The sequence below is a fragment of the Artemia franciscana genome, chromosome 17 (genome assembly GCF_032884065.1).
Source record: "Artemia franciscana chromosome 17, ASM3288406v1, whole genome shotgun sequence".
In the NCBI taxonomy this organism is placed as follows: Eukaryota; Metazoa; Arthropoda; class Branchiopoda; order Anostraca; family Artemiidae; genus Artemia; species Artemia franciscana.
Genome location: NC_088879.1, coordinates 27,902,101 through 27,917,635, shown reverse-complemented (window position 1 = coordinate 27,917,635; position 15,535 = coordinate 27,902,101). Strand labels below are relative to the sequence as shown.

General features: G+C 35.0%; 1 protein-coding gene across 1 annotated transcript in view; it reads right to left on the bottom strand.

Annotated features, from left to right (window-relative positions):
- LOC136038098 (splicing factor Cactin-like) overlaps nt 1-9,205 on the bottom strand; it is a 36,370-nt gene extending 27,165 nt beyond the window's left edge. Inside the window, exons 1-2 of the mRNA XM_065721108.1 lie at nt 9,005-9,205; nt 4,223-4,347 (exon numbers count right to left, since the gene is read on the bottom strand). Of these exons, the coding sequence (XP_065577180.1) occupies nt 4,223-4,347; nt 9,005-9,138 (259 nt within the window). The 5' untranslated portion in view covers nt 9,139-9,205. The remainder of the gene's footprint in view (nt 1-4,222; nt 4,348-9,004) is intronic.
- Nucleotides 9,206-15,535: the final 6,330 nt, after the last annotated feature.

Sequence of the window (15,535 nt, the reverse complement as noted above, 5' to 3'; positions counted from 1 at the left end):
AGCAAAAAATAAGCAGAAATAGAGTCACATAATCTTCAAAGCAATAACTATGGAGTCTAATAGCAAGAGCTCCATTAAGCCAAAAATGAGCAGAAATAAATTCAAATAATTTTCCAAGCATAAAACTACATCAAATAACCATCAATAAATGAATTAAACCCAAAACAAACAATGATTACAGTAAATAACCCATTCAAACTCAAAACAAGCAAAATTTAGCATGAGTAGGGCTGACAACCCCCCACACCTTCTCAAGATGAGAATATAACTTACACTCTACTGAAAACAAAACACCTTTTAAATGTGTTCACTTTTTGACTTTAATAAATAAATAAGTATTAGGACTATAAGGAATAAATATCAGAATATGTATACTGAACTGACAATGCATGTTTTTTGTTTTTTTTTTTAGTAAAGTGCAAATTTACTCCTTTTTATTTTTGCTTGTCTTCGAGTTTGACTAGGTTTTTATTGTAGTTTCAATTACTTTTGGGTTTCCTTTATTTATTAATGGTGATTTGCGGTAGCTTTAAACTTGGAATATGAGAAAAACAAACTTTTAGAATTTGACAATGCTTTTGTCCATAAAAACTTGAACAACAAGAATTTGTTGGTTTCCAAAGCTAACTATCTTTTCAAAAGAAAGCTAAACCTTTTTAAAATTTTGGTCCCATATGTTTTTAGCTTTAACATATTTTTAGCATATGATTGTTTGCCTACATTTTTTTCTTCCTCAATTTTTTTTTTTTAATTTGGCACCCACTACTGCCAAAAGTTACAGAAGTTCATATGGAAGTATTTTCAGCAAAAAATGTATTTGTGTTTTTTTCTGAGTTTTTAACATACTTTTGGTCTGTAAATTGCTCTTTTTCTTATTCCTTAGCACTTTTTAACAAAAAAAAAGCTCAAATGAAATTCCCAAATTTGGAAACCTTCCACAGGGGGTATTTTCTGGGGGATGGGGATTTTCCAGGGGGCGGTATTTTCCAAGTGGTAAACGCCTAGAACCTTCAAAGCTATATCATACCTTTATATTATTTTATTATTTTCTTTATTTCCCTCAAAAAATGAGGAGTACGCTACAATATAATATAAAGAAAAAACAACTGATAACACTTACAATCAAAACGTATCAAATATTGATCAAACACTTGGTTTGAAATCTCTTGGAACCAGGACTGGTTTGAAATCTCTTTTCGAAGCAGCATAAAGTAATCCCAAATAAGTGACTATTGGCGACGACTGAAAAATAACACCATTGCCGCAATCGAGAGTCGCCCTGACATTATCCTCTAAACAATTTACAACAAAAAATTGACATTTTTCAAAACTGATAGAAAGGCCCAAACCTTTTAAACAATTAATTAAAATATTAAAATTAGAAACAAGACTAGACTTGGACCGGCTTAGAAGGATAATGTCATCAGCATATGCAATGTAAGATAGATTTCGAGATAATGAAACAAACGAGCAGGAAAGAGAATTAAGGGCAGTAGCTAAACAAGAATTGAATATATAAGGAGAAATAATTCCTCCTTGTCTAATTCCTCTACCCACTTGAATTAATTTGGACTGAGATGAAGACGAACTCGGACAGATACGGATCTTTAAACCAGAATACCAGGAGCGAAGGACTCGTATGACAGCTAGGGGCAATCCAGCATGGATTAAAGTGAGCAGAGCGGATGCATGAGAAATGTTATCAAAGGCCCCTTTGATATCAATCAAGAGGGCGTATAGCGGTTCTCGCTTCTTCAATAACTTTGCTGAAAGATGCATGGGCATGGTCACATCCCAAACCTTTCTTGAAACCAACTTGATTAGAACCAGTGTCAAGAATTTCAAGAAGATCCTTCAAACACAACTCAAACTCTTTCCCAATCATAGAACCCCTAGTAATTGGCCTCCAGGAGCTACAAGATGACAAGTCTTTTTTCCTGCTCTTAGGAATAGGCGTAACTATGCCAATATAGAATGACGATGGTACTAAACCAGTAGTAAGTAAAGGGTTGAAAAATGCCAGTAGAGTAATAAGAAAAGAAGAAGGAGCAAGTTTGAGGTGATTAGCAAATAAGCCATCATGATCCTTAGCCGACTGCGCCTTTAACATTTTGATTGCTCCACGTAACATATCCTCAGAAATCCTTTAATCAGTTGAAAAATTCTTCAACCTTTTATCTAATTGCAACACAACACTGTTAGAATCGTACGAAGTCGACAACTTAGAAAAATAATTTTCCCACTCTTTTAGCGACGGTGCGGAATTAGTATCAGGCATGTTAATCCGCCTATTGCCTCGGAGAACATTCCAAAGGAGATTTTTGTCCTTGTCGATATCAATGTTTGAAGAAGCTTCTTCTATGATCAAGTTATTATGACGACGGAGCTCTGCTTGGAATTCAGCCTTTCTCTTTTTCATTAGCAAAAAAACTGGATGCGAGTCTCTTGGCTTACCGAGGGCCCGCCATTCCCAATACGCTTGTTTAGCCGCCTTATTAGAATTTACCAAAAAAGGATTGAGGCTCCAAAAAGGTTTCTGCGCGCCCAATCTTATCCTATTAATAGGAAAAACTGCCGCAGCACCATACTTTAAGCAATGGATTAATTCAAAATAAAGACAATTAATAGTCAAAGAGGGATTACTATCCATTGAATCCAAACTATCAGGGATATAGACTTTATCAATTAAAGTCCCAACTCTTTCTTGGTAAAGCGGTCTAAAATTTGGATTCTAATCAACCCGATCAAAAAATTTAGGAAGCTTATTACCAGAAAAACGAACTGGGGAAGGACGAGAAGCCAAAGGGGGTATAAGGAACTGAAGCGGCATGTGGTCACTAACGGGGAAATCTTCGATTACAGTAACCACAGGCAAAGGATCACTTGGGTTAGAAGAAAAAACATGATCAATATAGTTGTGCTACCACTCCAATGAATATAAGTAAAGTCCTGGGACTTCGGTAAAACAGAAAAATTAGGAAGACAAGAAGATAAAATTGTACCCCTTTCATTTGCTATATTTGGATCACAGTTAAAATCACCTAAAATATAAGTACGCAAATTTGACTGTAAACTAGAGACAAAACGACTAAGATTAAAACAGCATTGAGTAAACGCATCAAAAGAAATATCATCATGGTAATCAGTCGGAAAATAACAATTAATTAAAACTACGTTTGAAAAACTACAAGCTAAAAAATTTGTATCAATTGCTAGAATAGCTGCATTAAGAGACTTGGGTAAAATAGTAGCTAAACCACATTTTGTTGTTTTTGCAATATTTTTTTGCTTTTTTCGTCCCAGTATTTCAAACTTCCATTTTTCTTCAGCTTCATTATTTTTTATCTTTTCTAACATTGAGATTTCTAAATCTGTGTTTAAATAATAAGTTACCCCCGCCCCCGACAAATATGGGCATGGAGCCTATTTGGAGACTAGTGTCTTGTGCTTTATGAACACAATTACACAGTGGTAAACTACAGCCTAGAAGCCATTTGAAGAGGGGGGGGGGGGGGTTTTCAGAGCTCTCCTCTTCAATAAATATTTTCTTGTATTTCCTAAAATCTTGGCTGCTTACAACTATGTGTAATACATACATATTAATAATTGACTGTCTAGGAGATCATAATTTTCAAAGAGCAAATCTTCAGAGACGAATGAAACAACTACTAACAGATTTGACATTCATCACATACAAGAAATGCATTGGCTAAAGGTTATTTGGAATGAATGTGTTATCAGCAAAAAAGTTTTATAGGCAAGATATGGTATTGTAGATATAAAATGATGAATATGACATGTTAGGATAAAAGATGAAAAGCTTACTTTAATTGAAAGAACATTAACCAAAGACTATAAAAATAACCTACCCCAAAAAGTCAAGACTAAAAATAAAAGCACAGGGCTAACATGACATATTCTATAACTATTTGTGAATGACATGCTTTGATTTTAATCTTAAAAATTTCACTTTTTCTTGGTAGTAGAAAAGAAACCTTATTTTCTACATTCTAGTGCATTTGAAAATAAGTGTATTATCAAATATTTTTTAGGCTATAAAAAGATGTTTAAATACAATTTTGGCATTCTTCTGTATTCCATAGAATATATATAGAAGCTTCCACTGAGAAATACTCAAATCTGTTGGAACAAAATTACTACAAAATTAATGTGCCTTACTGAACCAGTGATTTAGTTTGTTTTATAGGCACTCTGTTCTTACCTTTTAATTGTTCTTTCTCTTTTCTTCTTTCTTCAAGACTTCTCTGTTTTGCAAGCTCAAGCCTCTTCATCATGTCTTTAACATGGCTACCTCCATCTGAATCTGAGGATTCTGAATCATGGCGCCTTCAGAGACAAATATAACACATTAACAATTTTCCATTTCAAGGAATATTGGTTAGTTCCATAGTTAAATATTGTTAATAATTTTTAAACTTCTGAAACAATTACCAAAAATCATTTGTTAGCTGAATGTGCCCATTTTGTGCCTCCAACAATAAAGATTGAAAATAACTTCATGTCTGCAATATAAAAATGGTGCAGCATACCAGACTTTCCATTAGGAATGTACTGCTGGAATATGCCTCCAGCTCCCTTTTAGCACACCAAAATGATAGCATGAGGAGATGGAATTGAAGAGAGAAGGTTGGTCAAAACAACCAATAATGGAGCAAATGTAGAATGGGCTGTAAATGATGCTACATTTTTGGTATGCTAAGACACTTCTTATCCATTCCTCATACTTTCAATTGGAGTGAAATGAGTTATATTGATCTGTTACCCCTTTGTCTGGAAATTTAACAACCTAGTAATATATCCAGGTGTACATAGACAAATTGCACTTAGACAGTGTATGGTAATGGTGAGTGTCTGGTGTGGTAAGTAGCATAGAGAGTGTTAGCTCAAAGAAATTAAAGCTTGTATTGACTACAGACAGAATATACCCCTCCTGATGTTGTGTATTCCAAGAAATCTTACAGATATAGTAGCAAATCTAACTGTATTAATCAGTAAAGTTGACCTATTAATCACAGAAAGAGAGTAGATGGTTATTCAAAGTGATAATAATACTAAGGTTTTTTTAAGGGGGGTTATATTCAAAGTCTCTTCTAGCACAAATGATCAGGTCACACCTTGCAACATTACAATGTATGCTCATCCTTACCAAGAGAGGATCCAGAAAATATGCATCTCTTCTGACAGTCTACTCTTAAATGGGGGCCAAGAGCCAAATTTGCCTTTGCTGTATGTAGTCATATTGTTTACAATGCCACTTTAATAGGCCTTGGCAAATTTGTGGGTTTACATGACAAAGAGCTTTTTTCTGAAACCAGGGCAACAAACTGTAGCAGTTGCTAAATCAATACTGCCTCTGGAGTTCTTTATATTGATGTAAATAATAAGGACATTCATTCTTTTTGTTCTATAGCCTGGCCTAGTACAAAAAAAAATCTAAAAGGGTTTATAATAGGTTAGGAACCTCAGTACTTGGTCAGTGCCTAACTTCAGATAAATATTTTGAATAAAATATTTAGTTCAATAATATTCTGAAGTTTCAAGTAGTTGGTGACTTTAACCCACTCCTTTTTGATTGGACTTCAATACAGTGCAACTTTTTGATGAGTCATTTGAGAATCAATCCCTAAAACTTTACAAGAGCATTACTTACTTCAGCACATTCAAAACCCTATTTGTTTGTGGACTAATTTGACCCCTTCAGTCTAAGACCAACAATTCTCATCTATTTTTCCTCATATTCCAAAACTGCTTTTCCCCTACCTATTATACATGATATATCTCTCAAGGTGGAACCAACTCTGACCAATGATATAATAGTTCTAAAGGAGCTTATGTCCTTCGAAATGAATAAATCTGCTGGTCCAGACTGTATTCATCCTTGTATCATTCATGAATGTAAAACAGTCTTGTTTCAACCACTTTGCTGGCTATTCAACTATCATTGAATCTTTCCAAACTACCTCTGGATTGGAAAACTGCCCATATCACTCTAATATTTAAGAGAGAACTTTCCTGAAAATTATTGACCTGTTAGCATGACATCAACATTTGTGGAGTTCCTTGGGGAAGTGTTTTGGGTCCTGTACCTTTTAATATCTTCATTAATGATGTTCCTTCCACTATCAGTAGTAAATTAATACTCTATGCTGATGCCTTGAAGTTTTTTTGACCAGCATTGTCATGTGAAGATCATGCTCTTCTACAAAATAATCTTGGACTGCTTGGTCAATGGGCTGAGGCTTGTCTCCTTGAGTCAAATGTTGCCAAGTGCTATGTTATTCACTGTAGCCACAAAAATCTATTCTGCTCTTATTTTTTCTCAGGTCATCTAATCTCTTCTGTAAATAATGAACAAAATCTAGGGGTCACCATTGACAATGAACAAAATTCGGTACTCATGCTAAGGAGTCTACTGCTGGTGCTAGTTCAAATCTGGGGCTGATTAAGCATACCCTTTCCACTTGTTCCCCTAAAGTTGTCAGCCCTCTGTATAAGAGACTTGTTTATCCTAAGCTTGAAGTTGGGATATCTCTAGCCTCTCCTTATATTGAAAAACATAAAAGTAAAGGAACATGTGCAGAGATATGCCATCAAAGTGATATCCAGCATATGAGAGCTTTTCTACCCTACAAGACTAGCAAAGCTGAAACTCCCAACACTTGTAAACAAGAAAAATAGAAGTGATGCAATTCAAACTTAGGCTATAAAGTTAATTAGGTCTAATACTCTCCTAGAATTATTTCCAATTATTGATCTTAAATCAAGAGCTAAAGATCATCATCTGAAACTTGTTAAGCAGTCTATCCTTTCTAGAGTTTTCACTCAATTCTTTTTCTCAAGAATTATCAACAGTTAAAATAAAGCATCTGAAGGCAAAGTTACTGCTGAATCCATTGACATGTCAAACAGTACAATTGTTACAAAAATGACACCATTAGCACATCAGAGAACCCTATTGTAGAAGTTTCAAGCTCCTATCTACAAAAATGTGGAATTTCACATTTTTTTTTACCAGAAGACAGATCATGGATGCATGTTTATTTGTTTTTTTATTTTTTTCTTGGGATGATTGTATTGACTCAGTGGTCCTAGAATGTTGCAAGAGGGCTCATTCTAATGGATATTAAAAGTTCTAGTACCCTTTTTAAGTAACCAAAAAAATTGGAGGGCACCAAGGCTCCCTCCCATGCTCATTTTTTCCCCAAAGTCACTGGATAAAAGTTCTGAGATAGCCATTTTATTCACCATAGTTGAAAAACTTAATAACTATGTCTTTGGTGACAACTTATTGCCCCACATTTCCCATGGGAGGGGCTGCAAGTTACAAACTTTGGTGTTGTTTATATATACTAATGGCTATTGGGAAGTGTACAGAAGTTTTCAGGCAAATTTTTTTGGTTGTATGTGGGAGGATCTTTCCATTGAAGAATTTGTCATGGGGGAAAAGAATATGAATGAAGGGGGTGCAGGATTTTCTAATGTTATTTTAAAAAACAATGAAAAAACAATTATGAAAAGTTTTTTCAACTGAAAGTAAGGAGCAGCATTAAAACTTAAAAAAAAGAAATTGTTACACATATGAGAGGTTCACCTCCCTGTAATAAATCTCCCTGCATCTGCCACAGAAAAAAAAACAAAAAAAAACACCTATCTAGAGCTAAAATAAGACACATTGGTGTCAGCAAATTTAATAATTTGGCAAGAGTGATTGAAAATTCAACTGTTTATATTTGTGATATTTTGTCTGATACAGTTTTTGAGTCATATTAGAAAACAACTCTATCGCCAAGGGGAACTCAAACCCATTGAATTGAATTGATTGATATTTTGCCATGGATAATTTAGTGGTAAGACTAGGATGTTTTCTGTATATTTTACCCTAAATATTGGATAAAAAAACATATTCAATACTAGATAGTTGATAAAGTGATAATGTTTTGCCTATATTTTTCTCAGTTTGGGTATAATTCTAATATAGTGACTTTTGGCTCTCTCAGAAAGGGGTTAGGTTAGGAAAATGAATCTTTCAGGGATGGGTCTAAAGGCTAAAGTATATCTGGGAAGATATTTTAAAATACCCACCTCTACTCCTTCTCCCTCAAGAGGGCCTTGAAATTTGCCTACATGACAGGTCTATGCCTATTGAAATTTTAACAAAACAGCATTTTAACTTAATTCTTAGTTACCAGTTGCTTTTTCTCTGCCTTTAGTTCTCAAAATGCAATTCCTGTTATTTGAGTAGAATTCTGAGCCATATTAATGTTGTTTTATTTTTTAAAATTTAGGAAATGTATTTGTATATCTTTAAAACCTCATAAATTGGGATTGAGCAAAGTTGTGAAGCTGAAAACAATTTTGTTGTACTTCATTTAAGCAGAAGATCTATTTTGCAAGGTTTCACTTTTATAACACACATATTTTAAAGGTCATCAAAGGCCAGGACCCTCTAGAGGGAGAGGGAGTGGAGCTAGGTACTTCAAAATACCTTCCTGGGATGTACTTTAGCCTTTAGACCCATCCCTGAAAGTTTCATTTTCCTAACCTAACCCCTTTCCAAGATAGCAAGAGGTCACTAAACTAAAATTTTACCCTTACAGTAGAATTCTAGTTTATTATCTATAGACTGAAGTATATCCCAGGAAGGTATTTTGAAGTGTAAACCTCTACTCCTTCTCTCTCTAGAGGGCTCTGAAATTAACATACATGACATATCTATTGAAATTTTGACAAAAAAAAATTTTACCTTAATTTTCAGTTACCAGTTGCTTTTTTCTCTGCCTTTAGTTCTCAAAATGCAATTCTAGTTATTTGTAGAATTCACTAAACTAGAATTTTACCAATTTTTTTTCTAATTTTACAATGCATAATTCTCAACATCCTTAACTGTACACTGATTCTGTGTTTCCTTCCGAGGGTATATAATACTAAAATGTTCTTATGTCCAGAAAAAACCTGCTTCTGTTCAGGCAGTCTACAATCTTACCTTGGTCTCCCTGCAGAACTTTCAGGGCTTGATAACCTATCTCTTTTCTTATGCTTCTTACGATTGCGGTCTGTTTCCTTACTTTTCTTTGTGTGAAATTCTTGTCTTCTTGACTCAAAATTATCCCTTGGCATCTTAAAGTTTGTCTTGTTTTTACGAATGCTAATTATATAGGTTCTGTCCAAGGATTTTGTCTATGTGAACAGAACTTATTTCCGAAGCGATGCGTAAACAAGAATAGGTAGCAGAACCAAAGTCGTAGGAGAGTCACCACACAGCTTTGACATGCTTGACTAATTGCAAAGACAAATACCCGTTTTGCGTTGCCGTTTCATCATCACTAATGCTAAAGCCGCAATATTTTCTATAAAACGTTTTCAAACAGTTCGTGGCAACGAACTGTAGTAAGGAGCGAACCGGCTCAATAGTAACCAAAACTCTAAAAAACTGAATTTTAATGCTGGTTTCAAATATTTAAGTTTCATCAAGTTTAGTCTTACTCATAAAAAGTTACGAGCCTGAGAAAATTTGCCTTATTTAGGAGAATAGGGGAAACACCCCTTAAAAGTCGTAGGATCTTAACGAAAATGACACTATCAGATTCAGCGTATCTGAGAACCCTACTGTTGAAGTTTCAAGCTCCTATCTACAAAAATGTAGAATTTTGTATTTTTTGCCAGAAGACAAATCACGGGTGCGTGTTTATTTGTTTTTTTGTTTTTTTGTTTGTTTTTTTCTCAAACTCAACGGATCAAAATTTTGAGATAGCCATTTTGATCAGCATAGTCGAAAACCATACTAACTATGTCTTTGGGGATGTCTTACTCCCCCACAATTCCCTGGGGGAGGGGCTGCAAGTTACAAACTTTGACCAGTGTTTACATATAGTAATGGTTATTGGGAAGTGTACAGACGTTTTCAGGGGGATTTTATTTTGTTTAGGGGTGGGGCTGAGGAGAGGGGGCTATGTTGGAGGATCTTTCCTTGGAGGAATCTGTCATGGGGGATGAAAAATCCAATGAAAAGGGCGCAGGATTCTCTAGCATTACTATAAGAAAAAATTGAAAAATAAACATGAAAACTTTTTTCAAATGAAAGGAAGAAGTAGCACTGAAACTTAAGACGAACAGAGATTATTACGCATATGAGGGGTTTTAAAAATACTTTAACATAAAGAGCGAGGTATTTAGGAGGAGATAAATACCTTGCTTTTTATGCTAAAGTATTTTTAGTAATTTCAACTATTTATTCTACGGCCTTTCTGATTCAGGGGTCATTCTTAAAGAATTGGGAGAAAAGTTAAGATTTAGCGTAAAGAGCGAGTTATTAAAGAGGGTACAAACCCCTTCGTACACATAATAAGAATATAAGGTTGTGAAAGTTTGTTACGTAAGTTAATTCTTAAGTTACGTATATTTTTTGCTAATAAAAACGTTCGTTAAAAATTAAAAGTTCTAGTAGCCTTTTTAAGTAACCGAAAAATTGGAGGGCAACTAGGCCTCCTTCTCCACCCCTTATTTCTCAAAATCGTCTGATCAAAACTAAGAGAAAGCCATTTAGCCAAAAAAGAATTAATATACAAATTTCATTTTAATAATTTATGTGTGGAGAGCCAAAACCAAACATAAATTAATTCTAAAACGTTCAGAAATTAAATTAAAAAAAATGATTTTTTTAGCTGAAAGTAAGGAGCGACATTAAAACTTAAAACGAACAGAAATTACTCCGCATATGAAATGGGTTGTCCCCTCCGCAATCCCTCGCTCTTTACGCTAAAGTTTGACTCTTTGCCACAATTATACTTTTTAAAACAATTAAAAGCTTTAGCGTAAAGAGCGATGGATTGCGGAGGGGACAACCCATTTCATATACGGAGTAATTTCTGTTCGTTTTAAGTTTTAATGTCGCTACTTACTTTCAGCTAAAAAAATCAGTTTTTTTTATTTAATTATCTAACAAGAGAGACGACCCTGGAGAAAGAAACGAAATCCAAAGGAAGTTAATTTGGACTCCTACAGTTATAATGACTTTGCAGACACCACAAAGTGACCCAGGTGCTGTGTGAAAGCTACATTCCGAAAGAACATGATTAGATAGAATGTTTTTTGAATGAGCTTGCACCTCCTCATGGTTCTCTTTTAGCTTAATATGAGTCTGAGTCGGATCAATGTCTAGACAAACTGTCTGTTGTCCTTGGATATGTTGTCACAGTGTCTAAAGTACGTGGTGCTATTCTAAATTTAAAAAAGAAATATTCACAAGGTGCTAATGCTCTTCGCCGGCTTCATTTTGTCCACGGGGGGCTTAGTTTAATATACCACTTACAAATTCTATTTAAGATAATGTCTTAACAGTGCCCCTGTTCCCAATGTATTTTGTGCCGGTATAATAAACTATGTCATTAGAAAAGGTAAATCACAATCTAAGTATAGTTCGTACCGACTCATCACTGCGTCTCCAGCACTTTGTAAGTTGCTAGGACTGCTCGTAATAGAAGAGGTGAATCCAATGCTTTCTGTGCTAGTTTGAACAAAAAAAGGTCACAGTCGTGACTATGTCCACGCAAATCCCGCAAATGTACTTTTTGGAACAACTGAAATTTTAGGAATACTATGCCTTGTAAGTCATGATGAGAAAAGGGCGCTTGATTCCTGATTTTCCTGCTAATGCCTGTTTCAGTTCGGCAATGGGGATTGCATAAATTTAGAGCAATATCTTTTCGCAGTTTTTATGGTAGTTTCTAACCATACAATATATTTCGTAGTATTCTGGTAATTGTTCTGACTATCCGTAAAATATTGTAATAGATGATATAGTTATTGATTTTGTTTCTACTATGTGTCATGTAGGTTTACCGGTTTTGCCTGATTTAAAGAGGTGTCGTGCTGCACTTCATGAATATTTTAATTTTAAGATTAGAAGCGTTTATGGAACGCATATAAGAGCTAAGGATCTCTAAAACCGTGTTGTTTTGGTCCACCTTTGTAGCACGTTTCTGATGCCATATATATTGTCTTAAGTGCCATTTGAAGTCTGTATATGAATAAGGATGAAGAAAGGGTTCGTAGGATTATTACAAGTACGCGAAGCTTTTTCTAGGAATTCCAAATTGGAATCAAATGATTGCCAGTAGACATGAGATAGCCAACCAGAATCTTGCTGTATCGGTACAGTTTCTATATTTTTTTAATTCGCTGGATCCTAACAAAAGTTTTCTTTTAATACCTGTATAAACGCGTTACCCTACCATTTCTATAACAGACGCGACAAAAAAAGGGTTTATACGAATTCTCAAGAAAGAAAGAAAAGCCTACGAATGAATAAAGGAATTGAATGCCTTCGAAATGCCGATTTCACACAAATACAGGTTCTTTTTCAGCATGTGAAAGGGGCCAAAAATAGTAAAAAAAAGCTGCTTGTGCGTTTTCCACACCTAAACCTTTGGGGAATCCAATGTCTCCATAGTGGCACCTTGTGTTGATTTCTTGGATGATCAACTTTTCAAAAAAAAAAAAAAAAAAAAAACAAATTGTAGAGCGAATGGTAATTCATCTGTACGATTCACAAATTTTTGGGTTTTTACCCTTTTATAAGACGCAAGTGACAAAACCTTCCGAAAGAGCAGCTCCAAATAGTAGTGACGAATATTGTATACGAAGTAGGAAAGTGGATAGGAGGTGCTCAGTGTTTGTACCCTAACGTATCCTGGGGCCTTATCAGGTTTCCTAAGAAGAATTCGGGTCTAAACGGCTAAAGATATAACAATGATAAAGTTCCTCCGATGGTCATGTTTTGACAATTTGAAAAGAACATGTTTATAAATGGCTTCAATGGAAGCAGGATCATTTGAAAAAAAGGATGAACAGGGTTTTTCCCATACAGGAACATCTCCAGACATTTTATATGGTTAGATTGCACAAACAAACTTCTTCAGCTTCTCTTTTCATTAAAGTAGACAGACGATAGAAAAGGATTTTAATTTTCATCGGCGAAAAATGGGGTGTATACTGAAAGTAGTGTTGAGCCGAGTACTCCAAAAAAGTATTTAAGTATAAGCACCAAGTCCTCAACCAAAATTGTAATTAAGTATCACTACTAAGTCCTGGAAATAAATTTAACTTAAATAATTAGTATTTAAGTACGGAAGTTCATAGCTTGTAGGCTATTTTTCGCATGGTAAAGAATATGGTTAGGTCCCCAGGAGAGAAACTAATGTTAGCTGTTCCATTATTTCCAGTGAAGAAGTGAAAAGGAACTCCATTCTAGTACCACCAGGGTTGTATCCTGGGGGCGGATGTTACCAGGTTTGAACTCCCCCTCCTCCGCCTGAAATGCTTCTCCGACTTCCAAATTCGTCTAGCATATGCTCTAATCTTACTCAATGCTCTTAGAAAAACTTCATTGGAGGGTATTTTTTGTAAATCTCACCCCTCCCGAACAAAATTTTTTCAGTAAAACCCCTCCCGAACGAGAATCCTGGATACGATCCTGAGTATCACCAACAACAACTCGGCTTCAACCATATTACAACTTTTATAGCAGCAAAAACACAAAAAATTGGCTTCTCATTCATTATAATAACATAAACTGTCTAAAAATTATACCACGACACACTTTCATGGCGGTTTCATTGGGTGAACTCGACGGGTGACGTAACAAGCATGGCATATCCAGTTGTTATGTCAAATAGGCTTTTCTGCCTTTTTCAGAATTTCTTTTCTTATGTCGCCCGTCTGAACGCCATATTAAGCATTGTTCACATTGGTGTGGTAAGAGGAATAAGCAAAATGAAGCTCAGTCCTATTTTGCCACATGTATCACCAATTAGAAAACTTAATTGATGGTGTCAACGCATCAAGAAATATATGGAAGTCAAAATGAACAAAATATTAGCTTTACATAGCTGTTTTATTATATTCGAATGTAGTGAGGTAAAATTGCTTATTATATCAATGTAAACAATACATTACATTTACTTAAAAAAAACACTAAAGTTCAGCCTTCATTAACATATTCTGGTGCCAGATTCTGGAATCTGGACCAGTGAAAAAAGATGTCTAAAAAAAGCCCTTATTTTAATGAGGAGTTATGACATCCTTGTTTACTTTTAGTAGTAAAAGTTTCTCATACTTAGCATCTTCCAAGTGATTTTGTTTTGCAGTTAATGCATCTCCTGTAGCAGAAAATAGGCGTTCAATAGGTGCAGATGATGGAAGAGGGCTATTAAATTTCTTAAACATTTTTCTAACTTTCGGATAGTCTTTCAGAGAATTGAGGTTCCTTCTCTTGTGATGAAGAAATTGTAAGAATTCAGTTTTGATACTAGAGTCCATATTTACTTCTTAATCACTGACAGCATCATCATCTTCCATAACGAGAATAAATCGTGAGTCTCATTTGTACAAGACTTTTCAGCACCTTCAGCTAGCTCATCACTGGAGACAAGCATGGCCACTTTTTTTCATTTCTAAGTTAATTATGTCTATATTTCGTTCTTTTTGCCCTTGCAAGGCCGGAGTCAACCATCGTAATTTGAAACTTTTGTGAGAGCAAGTAGCTATGACTAGTTCAGGGTTTTTTCTTCCAATTACATTGAGAAAACATATAAGAAGTGTTCATGCAAAGCACCTATAATGGCCTCTACTAATGGCAAAGCATGCTCAAGAATCCAGATATTCTGAAGTCCTTTTAGTTTAGTCTCCAAACAATTGCAAAGCAGAACCAAGATAGCACTTTTTTTTGCCTTGCAAAAAATCTAAGGCTTGGCACAACGGATCCGGAAGAAGCACATACTCCTTTAGCAGATCCCTCTCCACCGGTTTCAACTTTGGAAGTTTCAGTTCATCAAAGGCACTGGATAACATTTCCACATCAGATATGTCTTCAACATGTTTCACTGCATTATAGAGACGGTTTCAGCATGTAGCATTTGGTACGACTTGGGGCCTTCTAGTTTCCAAAAACTTGTTGCCAACTCTTGTGCTTTGATTTGTCGCATTCCATATGCTTTGGCCTTGGACATGGCGGATTGACAAAGTCTTTGAAATGATATATTAGGAAAAAGAAAAAAGATTAAAAAAAAAATTAAATACAAAAAACGAAAGACATTGCAGACGCATTGACATAGCATAGGTTTATGTTGGGATTTAAAGAATATGAAGATTAGATGAATTAAGATGGCAATGAAAAAAAAATTGGACCAAGCATCAATAAATAGCCTACAGTATGATAAAAAAAATTAAATATATTATGGTAGTAGCTCATCGAAGACCTCTTGCTCATATACCTATTTTCATCAAGTTATTAAGAGATTCGGCATGGGTTTTAATTTTCTTGATTTAGGTGCCTGGTAACAATAATTTTTAATTTGGTGCCTGAGACCTAAGAGTAAAAATAATTTCTTAAGCCTAAGAACTAAGAGTGGTGGCGTGAGTACAGGAGAATCCTCTTGGGGGGGGAGGGGGCAAACTTCTAAGATTTTGCTACCTTGCGATGGAAAATTATGCAAATTTTCAACCTAAAAGTATATTT